Source organism: Pelecanus crispus, chromosome 8 (assembly GCF_030463565.1).
Source record: "Pelecanus crispus isolate bPelCri1 chromosome 8, bPelCri1.pri, whole genome shotgun sequence".
NCBI lineage: Eukaryota > Metazoa > Chordata > Aves > Pelecaniformes > Pelecanidae > Pelecanus > Pelecanus crispus.
This window is the reverse complement of record NC_134650.1, coordinates 26,506,427-26,518,573: the sequence shown is the minus strand read 5'-3', so window position 1 is coordinate 26,518,573 and position 12,147 is coordinate 26,506,427. Positions and strand designations below refer to the sequence as shown.

General features: G+C 46.6%; 1 protein-coding gene across 1 annotated transcript in view; it reads right to left on the bottom strand.

Moving 5' to 3' along the window:
- HYDIN (HYDIN axonemal central pair apparatus protein) overlaps window positions 1–12,147 on the bottom strand; it is a 153,238-nt gene that overhangs the window by 94,867 nt on the left and 46,224 nt on the right. The window contains exons 9-12 of the mRNA XM_075714834.1: window positions 11,617–11,716; window positions 7,256–7,374; window positions 4,945–5,168; window positions 625–692 (exon numbers count right to left, since the gene is read on the bottom strand). Coding sequence (XP_075570949.1) covers window positions 625–692; window positions 4,945–5,168; window positions 7,256–7,374; window positions 11,617–11,716 — 511 coding nt within the window. The remainder of the gene's footprint in view (window positions 1–624; window positions 693–4,944; window positions 5,169–7,255; window positions 7,375–11,616; window positions 11,717–12,147) is intronic.

The window sequence follows — 12,147 nt, the reverse complement described above, 5'->3', positions numbered from 1 at the left end:
AAGCCTTTTGTGAGACAGAGATGGAGAACCAGAATCTGCATTTCAATGGAGATGCTCTGGATGCTGCTCAGCCACTGGCTCTGTCAGCAGAGCTGGGCTTTTGGTGGGGAAGGAGAAGGAACCCACGACTCTGAAGACATCAGTGCCTGATACAGAGCTATTGCTTGGGCATATTACCTGGTAGGTGATAATGAGGTGCCCTCACAGCACTAATTAACATCTCACACTAAAGGTCAGGTGGGTAAATGGTGTCCTTGCCTTGCAACAGGAACATTTACCCAGAGCAGCTACAGGCTAGTACACAGCTTATGCTCCCTTCTCCTGCAGTCCCATCCCCTGGGCCCTTCTGGGACAAGGACTTTCACAGTCATTCTGCTGCCAAGGATTGGGAGGCTGGGGCTGAACAGACTACGAGGGACACCAGAAAATACTGACTTCCTATTCCTTTGGTCCTATTTGATCTCATGATGGCAAAATACTGCCTAAGCAACCAGCAGCCCTGGTTTTAACACCCTGAAGGCTGCTATGGAGGAACACAAGTGACAGATGCTCTTATGTTAAAGTGCTCCATTTTGGTAATGCACAGATCTCTCAACCTGTGGTCCAAGCCCAGGGCACACTCACCAAAGGAGACGTCACCAAAGCGGAGGGAAGGCACATTGAAATGAAAAGTCGGTCCGACAACACAGCCCCTGTGAGGACAAAGACAGGCAGAGCAGGCATTGGCTGGGTTACAGAGAATTGCAAGGCATTCAGCTTTCGTTACTGCTTGGATAGATAAAAGCTGGTCTCAGAACTACAGTGAGTTTCAAATCAACCCGTCACCCTTGTGCTCAGCCTGGCATCCATGTGGACAGAAGACAGCCAAAGTAAAGTGGTCAGCAGCTGATAGCTGCTGATGTGGCTCTGTCAGGCAGGGTATGCCCCCAAGTTGCCGCTGGCCCGACCAAGGACCCTGAACAAGTGATATCTTTGTGCCTCAGTTTCCCCATCTGTAATGTGATGGACACAGAGGTGTCCACACAAAAGTGGACTCATTGTAACTAGCCTTTCCAGCCACAGGTTCCCTGCTTTGGTATTTCTTAGCTGGAATTGGTGTTTCCATGGAGTATATGAACATCTTTCTCAGAAGATCTTGATCCACACAATCATTATGCATGCAGGATTTTGAGGCATGAATGGAGGGGAGCCTCAAACATCTATTGAGAAAAGCAGCAACAGTTCTACACAACCGACACTTGAATCTTGAAGGAAAGTATCAGCTTGTCACCAGCGCACCAGCTGATGCATCTAAGAGCAACACACGCCTTAAACCGGCAAACATGGGTGCCCTGAACCCACCACACCATCTCACCCATCCTTAAATTCAGCAGCCAGGCTCCAAACTCCAAAGCTCACCAACATCCACCAAAATCAGCACTTGGAGCTGCACAACATTCACTAATTTGTTTTATGGTTGAAGGCCAATCAATGCCAGCTCTGCCTCTTAGTTAAAAATCAAGCACCACAGTGAATGGTGCCTTCTAGTTTTATTCACACGACTGCCACTGGGTCTGTTCTGCACAAGAACAGACTCCAGCATCCCACAGGAGGGAGCTGTGTTCATCCATGGTGTCCCATTTCCAGCATTCTCTTTCTAAATAAGGAAACAAGCATTCAGGACGTTGTAATGTTGGTTTCCAAGTCAAGAATAATCACCTATGGTTTGGGCATCTTCTGATTGCATAGTCAAAAAGCACTCAAAAACTGACTTTGAGGAGTTCCAATCCAACGCTAATTCTTGATTCTTGGAGCTGAATCAGTTCCTGAGAATAAGACAGGTAGCAAAACCCTGCTGCTGCTGAAGTTCCCTCTCCAAGGACCTCACATAATCAGACTTAACCTCCCAAGCCATAAGAGCTTACTCTGGATGGAGCAAGGGGAGCAGACACACTTTCCTCCTCACAGCACCTGCCAGGAGGATGGAAAACTACCTCCAAACCAACCACAACTGGGGATCACACTGGAAAACTGCCAAGGATGAGCCTTGCCAGGCAAGTGGGGAAATGACTGCCATTTCTGCTGAGTGCACTGTATCTGTGCTCAAGTTAAACCTGAATGACTGTCTAGAAGGCTTAGGCAAGGAGCCAACCCAGAGCTCTGTGCACCACAGCAGGTAACAGTACAGCTTGCAAGAACATGGGGGAAAAGGCAGTGTTTTTGGCAACAACTATGTTTTACAGTAGCATTAAATAATGCATTTGTGAAGGGAGATCAGGGTCCTTGCAAGAGCAGGAAGGGTAATACAAAGTGGGAGAGGAACCACTTGGACACTCATCCCTGTTCCTTCCTTTGCAGCCCAGTGTCCCACCAGCCAGCTCACCTCCATTCAAAAGAACTGGGAGTTTTTCCTCCATGGAGGACTAAATCCAGTACTCAGAACCTCCCAAAGAGCGAGGCTCAGCTTGATGTGGTGGGTGGACATCTTGAAGGAGTTTGAAAACAAACAGCTTGAGTTGCGGGGCTGGAGAATGAGAGAGAAGGGCTGGATAGGGATCCTTGAAAAAGGCAAAATCAAGGAGGCAGATGCCATCTCAGGGAGGCGTGGACTGCAATGGGAATTACTGCTGAGGGACAGCTGTATGGGAACAGGTGGGGATGCTGGGGTACCATCAGATGGGCTGCATAGGAGTCACCATCCAGGAAGGAGGAGTACAAGGATGGGGAAGAAATAAATAAAAAAGGACCAGCAATCCTCTTTCACTGAGAAATAAGATATAAGGTCTGCACTGAGCCCAGGATGGTGCTGGGAGAACAGGGCAGAGAGTGGCCACAGAGAAGGGGAGGACATGCTGGGAGCCAGGGCATCAGTGGGGAAAAAAGGACCACTTTATTTAGTTGTGGGGAAACCAAAAGACAATTATCCCATTGACAGCTGTTTTCTTCCCCAGGAGCAAGGCCATTGCAGGGCAGAGGCAGTGGGCACTATCCAAGCAATACTGTATTCTACCTGCGATAAGTGCATCTTTACAAGCAAAACCTGCCCTTGCTCAAGGAGAAAGCTGCTTATGCAATAACATCCCGCGACCAATTTGGGGAAGGGACAGAGGACAATAAATTATTTGATTGTGAAATGTTCCCTCTTGATTTCCAAAAAAAGCAGCACTTTCCCTCCAAACACAAAGCCAACATAATTGTTTCGCTACTGAGGTCAACAGACCTACTCACTGCTCTTCTCTTGCAAAGTAATAACCTTGTTCTTTTTTATCCATTTCCCTTACCTTATTGGTAAAAATCAACCACAGATTCCTTTCATTTCTTTACTACCTAATCTAGTGGCTCCTGAGGAGACACAGACAGCCCCAAAGCTCCAGAGCACCCACCATCAGCTTTCCTGCCTACACCAACTTATCCCACCAGCTCATGGTTAAGACTAGCTGGGATAAGTTCGCATGCTGCTGTGGTCCCAAGAAGTGAGCTTTGCCTCTCCTATTACTAGCTTTTTTTGTTCCCCTTCTCCTCTTTGCTCAGTGAGGATTTTCTTTTGCAATGGCACCAACCCATGGGATGATGCCCAAGTCCTGGTGACAGTACTTGCTGCAGAGCTCCCCGTTTCCCACATCAGCACTCTTCTGGCTGCAGAAAGCAGGTACCGTAGCACTCACTGCACAAAAGCTGGGAGGACAGCTTGTCCCAACACATTAGCATGAGAGATGATGTTGAGGCTGCTGGTACCCATTTTGTATGGACTATTAACAGAGGATTTTAAAAACACTGCTTCTGGCTGCAGAATCACCCAGGCTGGCCCATCTCCAAAGCCCTGTTGGCCTTGCTGTGTGTTCAGGTGGGATGTCCCACACCATCTACTGCCCAAAGCTGACACCATCACGCTGCCTACCATGGTCCAAGGGTGAACAAGCTATCTGTAGGATGGAGTCACTCCAGCCTCTGTGTACCCAGATCGGGCACCAGGTATCTCCACACCCTTTCCTGCACAGCCTCTAGTCAAACTTTTTTCCAGCATGGGTAGTCACTTAAAGCCCCAGGGTCCTCACACAGAGCTGTCAAAGGGTCACAAAAGGAACCTGCTGCTGCCAAATTCTGTGCAAACACTGTCCTGGAAAGTCAGAGCCATCCTGGCTCAACCACGAAGGCAAAGCTGCTTCCCAGAGGAACCCAAGACTTTGAAATTTAAACTGGGTATTCAGAGCATAGGAGGCATGGTCATAGGTGGCCAGCAGGTTGAGGGAGGTGAATCTGCCCCTCTGCTCTGCTCTGGTGAGATGCCATCTGGAACACTGCATCCAGCTCTGGAGCCCTCAGTACAGGAAAGACATGGACCTGTTGGAACGGGTCCAGAGGAGGGCCACAAAAATGATCCGAGGGCTGGAACACCTCTCCTATGAAGAAAGGCTGAGAGAGTTGGGGTTGTTCAGCCTGGAGAAGAGAAGGCTCTGGGGAGACCTTATTGTGGCCTACCAGTACTTGAAGAGGGCTTATAAGAGAGATGGGCACAGACTTTTTAGCAGGGCCTGTTGCAATAGGACAAGGCGTAATGGTTTTAAACTAAAAGAGGACAGATTGCCCAGAGAGGTGGAAACATTCAAGGTCAGGTTGGACAGGGCTCTGAGCAACCTGATCTAGTTGAAGATGTCCCTGCTCATTGCCGGGGGGTTGGACTAGACGACCTTTAAAGGTCCGTTCCAACCCAAACTATTCTGTGATTCTATGATTTCCTCTCACAGACAATTACACTCATTTGCTGCTGCTGCAATTGCAAGGTTCAAACTGGAGTCAAGGTTAAAAAGCCTTGGCTCTTACTGTGAGGGTGCTACAATCAGAGCCAAGACTAAGACCTTAGACAACACCTTCTTCCTCTGCTCCATCATAAAATGAAGCAGGTAGGAGATGATTACCCAGAGATAGCTACAGATGTGCCCACCAAGCTCCTATAACCCTCCTCACCTGATAGTCAAGGTCACAGGCTCAGGGGATCCATTCACACTGAACCTGAATTCTTCTGTGAACTGCCCCAGGATGGTGGAACTGAAAGAGATCTGGATGACTTGGAGACAGTCTGGCAAAATGATGCCCTCCTGGGGGTGAAAGGTGAAGCAGGAGCCCAGAGCTGTAGCTGAAGGGACCAAGTTGAAGAGAGCATCAATGGCTCCTTTGTTAAACAAGATCGCCTGCAGCAGGAAGAAAGCGAAATGAAATACATAAGGAATCTTCCTTTCTTACAGAAGGCTGATTTGTTTTCTGATTAAACAATTAACATCTGTAAAAGGCAGAAGACACTGTGTGCTACTGCTTGAAGAAGCCAAAGAAAATGCAACAGGACAAGTTCTGCCTTTAGGTTTTTTCATACAAAGCAGTGATAACTTCATAGAAACAGAGTCACTCTGGGTTTATTCCACTGATACAGAGCAGTCCACTTCAACTTGCAGCGCAGAGGACCTGCTCAGCATCACCAAGTTGAGTCAGACCTGTCCCTAAAAGCAACAAAGGGCAGTTGCAGCATTACTAGTGAATCATCACACAACTGCTTCTGTTACAGATGAGTCCAGTCCTGCCAAGGGCAGAACACGTTCAGCTTCCATTGCAGCCAACAAGTTTATTGCATGTAGAACACACCTCAGGACAGTACTATAACCAACTTCAGAAGCACTCCCCAACTTGGCTACAGTATATAATTTAGGCTTCTTTTATTTTCTGTTTAACATGGTAGTTTCTTAGTCTTTGCTCAAACAGACGTGTCAGGAAAGGATGAGCGTGAGGTGCACAGCAGCCTCATCTATTTCAAAGAATTTCTCTTTCCTAAATATTCACAGCCACCGTCTCAGATTTTACCATTATTAGAATAAACTGCAAATTTAGAACCGAGCGTTTTGTTGAACACTCGAGAGATCTACTGCCTCAAACAAGTGACACAATCCTGCAGCATTTGTTGAGATTCAGCTCTTTTCACGTTGGGCGAGAAATGCCTACATCTGCCTGTGAGTACCAGCATGCTGTCAGTCACCCACAAACCTACCCAAAGCAAAGCTGTAAAGTTTCTGATTGCTGCAGTGTGAATTCTTGCCCTTTCCATGGACTTAACTATCTGCTTTGGATTTCTTTTCCCTAACTTTTGTCCTTGCAAAACCTGTCAGAAAAATGAGACAGCAGAGAGATAGGCCTTATTTTTTAATTTTGCAGCTGCTGTTGAAAATATTCACATATTCAAACTCCACAGTGATAACCTGAAAACTACTCTCTCCTCTCATGTGTTTTATACCTTAGTTACAAATTGCACTTAGGGATCCTATGCTGAGCTGAGGTTTACCACCAGTCTAGCTGCTTAGGACAGCACTAACCATATCATCTACTTATTCACATTTTCTCAAGTAACAAAAATAATAAATTGATATAAAGAGAATCAACAAAGTATCAGCATTAAAAATGCATAGAGCGCACAATATTTTGTTAAGAAAACACCTTAATGTGTCCTTCCCTGCCACAGTCAAGCTTTTGAAAGTGACTGGTATGATGTATTGTCTCATTTTCTACCTCTTTTGCTTGCTTCGTCTTATTTTTTTGCTGAAGACTTGACACCATTGGGGGGAGGCAAATATATAGAGAGTTCCTTTGCTTCATTTCAAGAAATGCTTTGTTCTTTATAGAGCCAGAGATGCACCAAGTCTGAATTGTGGTGAGGGACTGGTTGGCAAGGGGAAGCATTCCCAATTTCTTTGCTAGGGACAGCTCTGAGCCAGGAGGCTGGATGGATTTCCTCTGACTCCCAGGAATTGGTAGGCTGAGCTTAACTGAAAACTGTTTGCAATGGACTTGAGTTCAAACACAGTAAATTTGTTCCAGCTGCCTTTTAACAGCCAGAGTACAAAACTGCATTGCATCTAGGGCTGAAACAAAAGCCTCTGAATACTTATTTTTTTGACCCAGTGTTGCTTTCATGTGTCAAGGAGGTTTTTTGCTTGGTTTTGGGGGGATTTTTTTGTTTGTTTGGGGGTTTTTTTTGCATGAAGCCTCCCAGCTGATCTCAAAGGGAGGTTGCCAAGAAGCAGGGATTAGGTCTTCACAAACAATATACACACCTTTCAGACCACATCAAAAGTATCCAGATTCTGTGACCCCTCCCCCAGATTTGACTATTATGTCAAATAGTCCCTGCTCACAACTGCCTGAGTTGCCAGAAATCCTGTAGGTCCACAAGGCTTGCTGCTGCCCCAGGAGCCATCAGGATCCAGCCCAACCCCTGAGAACCCCTGCTGCTCACCTCATAGCTGTGGGCTGATCCAACAAAAACCTTCCCGATGTCCAGCTGGTCAAAGCTGAAGCGGAGCCGGGGCCCTATGCCTTCCCCTTTGACACGCAGGGGCAGCCTGGTCTCTCGGCCTGGGGAGAGATTCCATTTCAGTACAATAATTCCCTCTGTTGCTCTGGGTTTTCCAGGCTGCCTCAATGCTAATTCCTGACTTCAGGCTGGATGGGACCAGCTCTAGATGCTCCAGAAGATATGGTACCCTTCTATTCCCTCCTGCTAACAGTGATACGCACATCCAAGTGCTGCCTAGAGCCCGCAGAGCATCTCAGCCTGCACTCAACATACAGCTCCATACCTGGGTGCTCCAGGGCTCACCTCCTGCAGCAGCGCCTAAATAACACAGGGCTTTATGATCTCCAGAGAGGAGAAGCACTCATCTATTCCCACCATGATACCAAGAGCTCAGCTTTGTAAAGACACCTTACCTGAAGCATGCTGAGCAGTTAGGGAAAGCCAGCCTCCTCACTACTCAGAGCAGTATATTTATGGCTTATCTGATAATACACACATCCCTTGCCACAAAGGTAACTGAGACCACAAGGCTTATAGCTAAAATCTAAGATGCGAATTTTCTTCCATAAGTCTGCTAAGACAACTTAGTGCAGGATCTTTCAGTCTAAAGGCTGTTCTGAACCGCTGGAGCAGGCCAAAGTACATGAATCCTAGCTCAGATTTCGGCTTGGGTCTCCCTGCCATTCCATTCTACTCTGCATGGAAAGCAAGTAGGGCAAGGAGGAAAAGAGAGCCCCAAAAGTTGTATATAACCTTCACGGTAGCTTTCGTGCAAAAATATTCCTCTTTCCTTCAAGCTCCTTTTGTGCAATGGTCACCTTATTAAAGATTAGGGATTGAAGGTTGCTTTTAAAAAAAGTCTTCTGCATAGTTACTCCAGAATGTCCAAAAAGACTTTTTATTGCAAAGAGCAGCCCAGGTGCAACAACACAGTGACTAGATCACAACTTGAAAAAACTCTTCTGGAACAGCTTTTTCAATGATTACTGACTTTTGGATCTTGCAACCATGGGATGAGGATGTTTGATAATGCCCAAAGCCAGAAAAGAAGAGCTAGGGAGCTTCTGTTGAATTCAACATTTTTTAAGTGGATCCAGCTTTTGCCCAGCTGATAGCAGAGATGAGAGTTACGTTTCACAGCTTGGGCATTCACTGGCAGGCTGTGTATTTCTATTTCATAGATATTGTAAGAGAGGCAGCATTGGGTGCTCACTGTCAAAAGATTTCTCCATCTTGCATCACATGTGCCTTAATTTTCATTAAAAACTCTAGGTCTAAAGCCATCAAAGCTCTTAGGAAATGGCAAAGATTTCCAAGTGACAAGCTTTTGCCCATGATCATGCTCAGACATGTCCCATGGACACTGTGATAGAAAAATCAGTGGCAGTTCTTCCCCTTCTGCTGTAGGTCCTCACACTCTCCTGAAGGTCCATGGAAACCATCCTTTCTTCTACCTCTACATTAAACTTGAAACTTCAGGAAATCCCAGAAATTTTGCTCTTCCTCCTTCCAGGTGAACCTCAGAGTGGGTTCTTCCCAAAGGAGGAGCAGACTAAACTACAGGCAGCATTCGGGAGACCTGAGAGGGAAAGAAAGAGAGTATGTCCTCCTCTTTGCTAGGAGCTGGGGCTTTCAGGAGCATCCAGCCTTTGGCCAAGGCCTTGGTACAGCTGGGCTACGGCCCTGTGATGCTACCACCATAACATGTCCCAGGGCACGCAGACCAAGGGCATGGAGGGGCTACAGCCTCCTTGTCCTCAGTCCCAAATCCATACCTGGTACTGTGGAGCAAGAATTTGGATCTCAGTAGGAATAATACCTTGGCACATCATGCAGAGTGTATAATTTGGCATTGCTGCTTTGCTTTCAAATAAATGGGGGTGTAGGTGGTCCAACAGCCCAGGACTTTGTTGCCGAAGTCCTTAACTTCTGCTTTTTTCTGACACTCAGTTTCTTGTTCACAGAATTTCCCCATATTTTGTGACTGTTTTTGAATGTGATTCTCATCTGACCATGCCAATAAACAGTTTTATTTGATGCAGGACAGTTCTGTCACAAGGTAAGGGAGTGATCATCATTTGGGATTTTGCTTCTCCCTGCAAGAATGGCTTAGGAAGGGGTTTTGCCCCTTTGGGAAAGGTGGAACTCAATACAGTTCTGTGTGCAGACAAACCTAAAAATGAATTTTAGGTGTCTGAGCCCCCCACCGTGTGCTCCCTTCCAGCACTCAAGAGCCACAGCTTTATTTGCATGAATAACTAAGAAAGTTCATTTTGAGCTTAAATATTTGCCAAGAGCAAATTTCAAACCACTTCTTAACTGCCAGCTTTGCAAGTTGCCCAGTGCTGATTAGTTCTGTAAATCACCTGATCCAGAAGCTTCTGCTAAGCAATTTCTGGAGGCACTTGCAAAAAACAGTGGAAGCCAGCAAAGCCCCTTTCCAGGGGGCATGAGATCCAGCTGCACAATTCACAGTGCTGCACTGGGGCAAAGCATCCAAATATTCCCAGCAAGGGGCAGGCTCGCCATCTGCACGTCACACTCCAAAGGGATTTGTGACTGGCATGCAAATACACAAGGAAGTCAGTCACACTTCTTAAAGGAACCAAGAAGCAAAATTAATTGACTCCGTAATTAAAGATCATCATTTTCTCCTTTAAACTCTTTTTGCACCCAGGGACCTTGACTGTGGGACAGTTTCCATCCTGACAATACAGTGGATCAGCTCTATTTTGTAAGGGATGGGGGGGTAGGTGCATCATTTAAATGACCTCCTATAGGTCCTCCTCCAAGGAGCCAGTGGAACAGTTAAGCTCTCCTTAAGGCCCATCAGGGTCTTTCAAGAGCAGACTCCTCTTTCTAAATACATAGCATTTGTCCAGCTGTTTCCTATAACTCCCACACCAGCTCAAGGGTAGCATGCAAGTAGTTTTTCCTATTGCTCTGTAACGAAAAAGCTCTCCTGGCACAACCCCTGGAGATTCCTGCAGCAAAGTGATGGACGCTCCCATCACTAGAGCAAGAATGCCAGAGCCAGGAGCACAGTACTGAGTGAGGAATCCCTTGGGAGCAACTTTTTAAATCAATCCTTTCCTTCCACAGCTCTAACAACTGCAGCTGGTGGGCAGGAAGACCGTTTGTTAACACAAGCCCTGTGTAATTACTGTAGATGGCATTTGCCAAGTAAACCCTGTGCAATTACTGTATAAATAAAAAGCTGTTTCATGACATTTGTATCTGTCAGCTCGGAGCAGTAAAGAAAGCAACAAAGCAGCTGGATTAGTGATTTCAGCACCCTCCAGAATGGGAGCCTGGTTGCTGGAGGACCACGGGTCTTGCACCTCTCTTCCTCTTAGATAGGGAAAACCATAATGTTCCCTGGGTGGAAATCTGACAACTATCTCCCACTCTTGAAAAACACCTTAAGCAGCACCATGCAGGGACACAGAGGAAGGACAAGGTAACCTGAACCTTGCAGCTTGCTGCAAGCATTCCCTGCTCCATGCTAGCACAGCAAAGTGATCACCTCTGTAAGGGCAAAGATGGTATAACTTGGGTGGGTCAACGATAACTGCTCGCAGAAAAAGACTTGACAGCACTTCTGTAAGACAGGATGAGCATAAAGCTTGTCTAGCAGGCTGCTTGGACTCTGATTTCCAGGGAGGGTGTTCACCCTGCTGAGTACAGCAGGCCCTGTGCAATGCTACCCATATGTACCACAGACTAGCAGCCCCAAGGTGACAATTTCCACGCAGGGAGAAAAGCACATGCTGGCTATAGGTGGTCCTTTTGCAGACACACCACGCTCAGCAGGGCTCAGCCACCTAAGGTCTGGCAGCGTCTGGGCAGCGGGAGGTGATTCAGGGTCTGGGAGCACATTTGGAACCCAGCTCGTACCACCTCAGGAGTCTGATGATGCAACCATGTAACAGACTCATCTTAGAGGTAAATGGTCTATAGGGGCTTACGTGCTCATCCACTAAAGCTGTTCTGCTGTGTAGCTCTTTGGCCTTTACAGACACCTCACAGCAGAGCAAATGGTGGCAAACCCATGGCATGAAAACTTATCCCTTCACTGCCTTGGTTGTTCTGGGATCAGTGATCCAAGCTTGTAGCCAGGCATCCTGAGGGCTGGCCTTGGACAGGAGACCACCTGGAAACCACAGGGACAGTGGGCATGTGCCAGCACCGTCCTGCTGGTCACTGACCCTTACTAGCAATTACACGAGAACTAAGTGGGCTGGTTCTATTTGTGCCTCACCTTCACTGTGCGTAACAGAAGCAGGAGAAAGGAGCTGTACCTGAGATGTTGCAGTAGACCGTTTGTTGATAGACTCTGGCTTCTCGGGGTTTAAAGATCACATTAATTTCAGCTGAAGAATTTGGCCAGATATCTCCCTCCTAAAACAGAAGCAGACAGCAAGCCATTTATCTTCAAACGTTACATTTCTTGTTTTCAACCACAGCTCTGTAGCCTATATTTAGAGCATCAGTGAAGAGCAAGGAGCAAGTAACACTCATCAACAAAATTTATAAGAGTTTGGAAGCAGCTGCAAAAAAACTTTAAGTCCCGCACATTTACTGGCATCTGGTAGAGGCATTTTGTTAAATTAGGGCTATAACAAAGCAACCAAATTAGGACTATAACGAAGCAACCAAACTGGCTCACACTCCAGCAAATCAAGCAGGATTTCTTCAGAGGTACCAGCCGGTCTAAGGAAAAGGTATCTCCCTCCTGCAAACCTTTCCATATTTCCCTGTATCACTATGGCTACGTGAACACTTCTGCTCAGATCAGAAAAGATTTAGAAAATGAAATGGATTTTTCCATT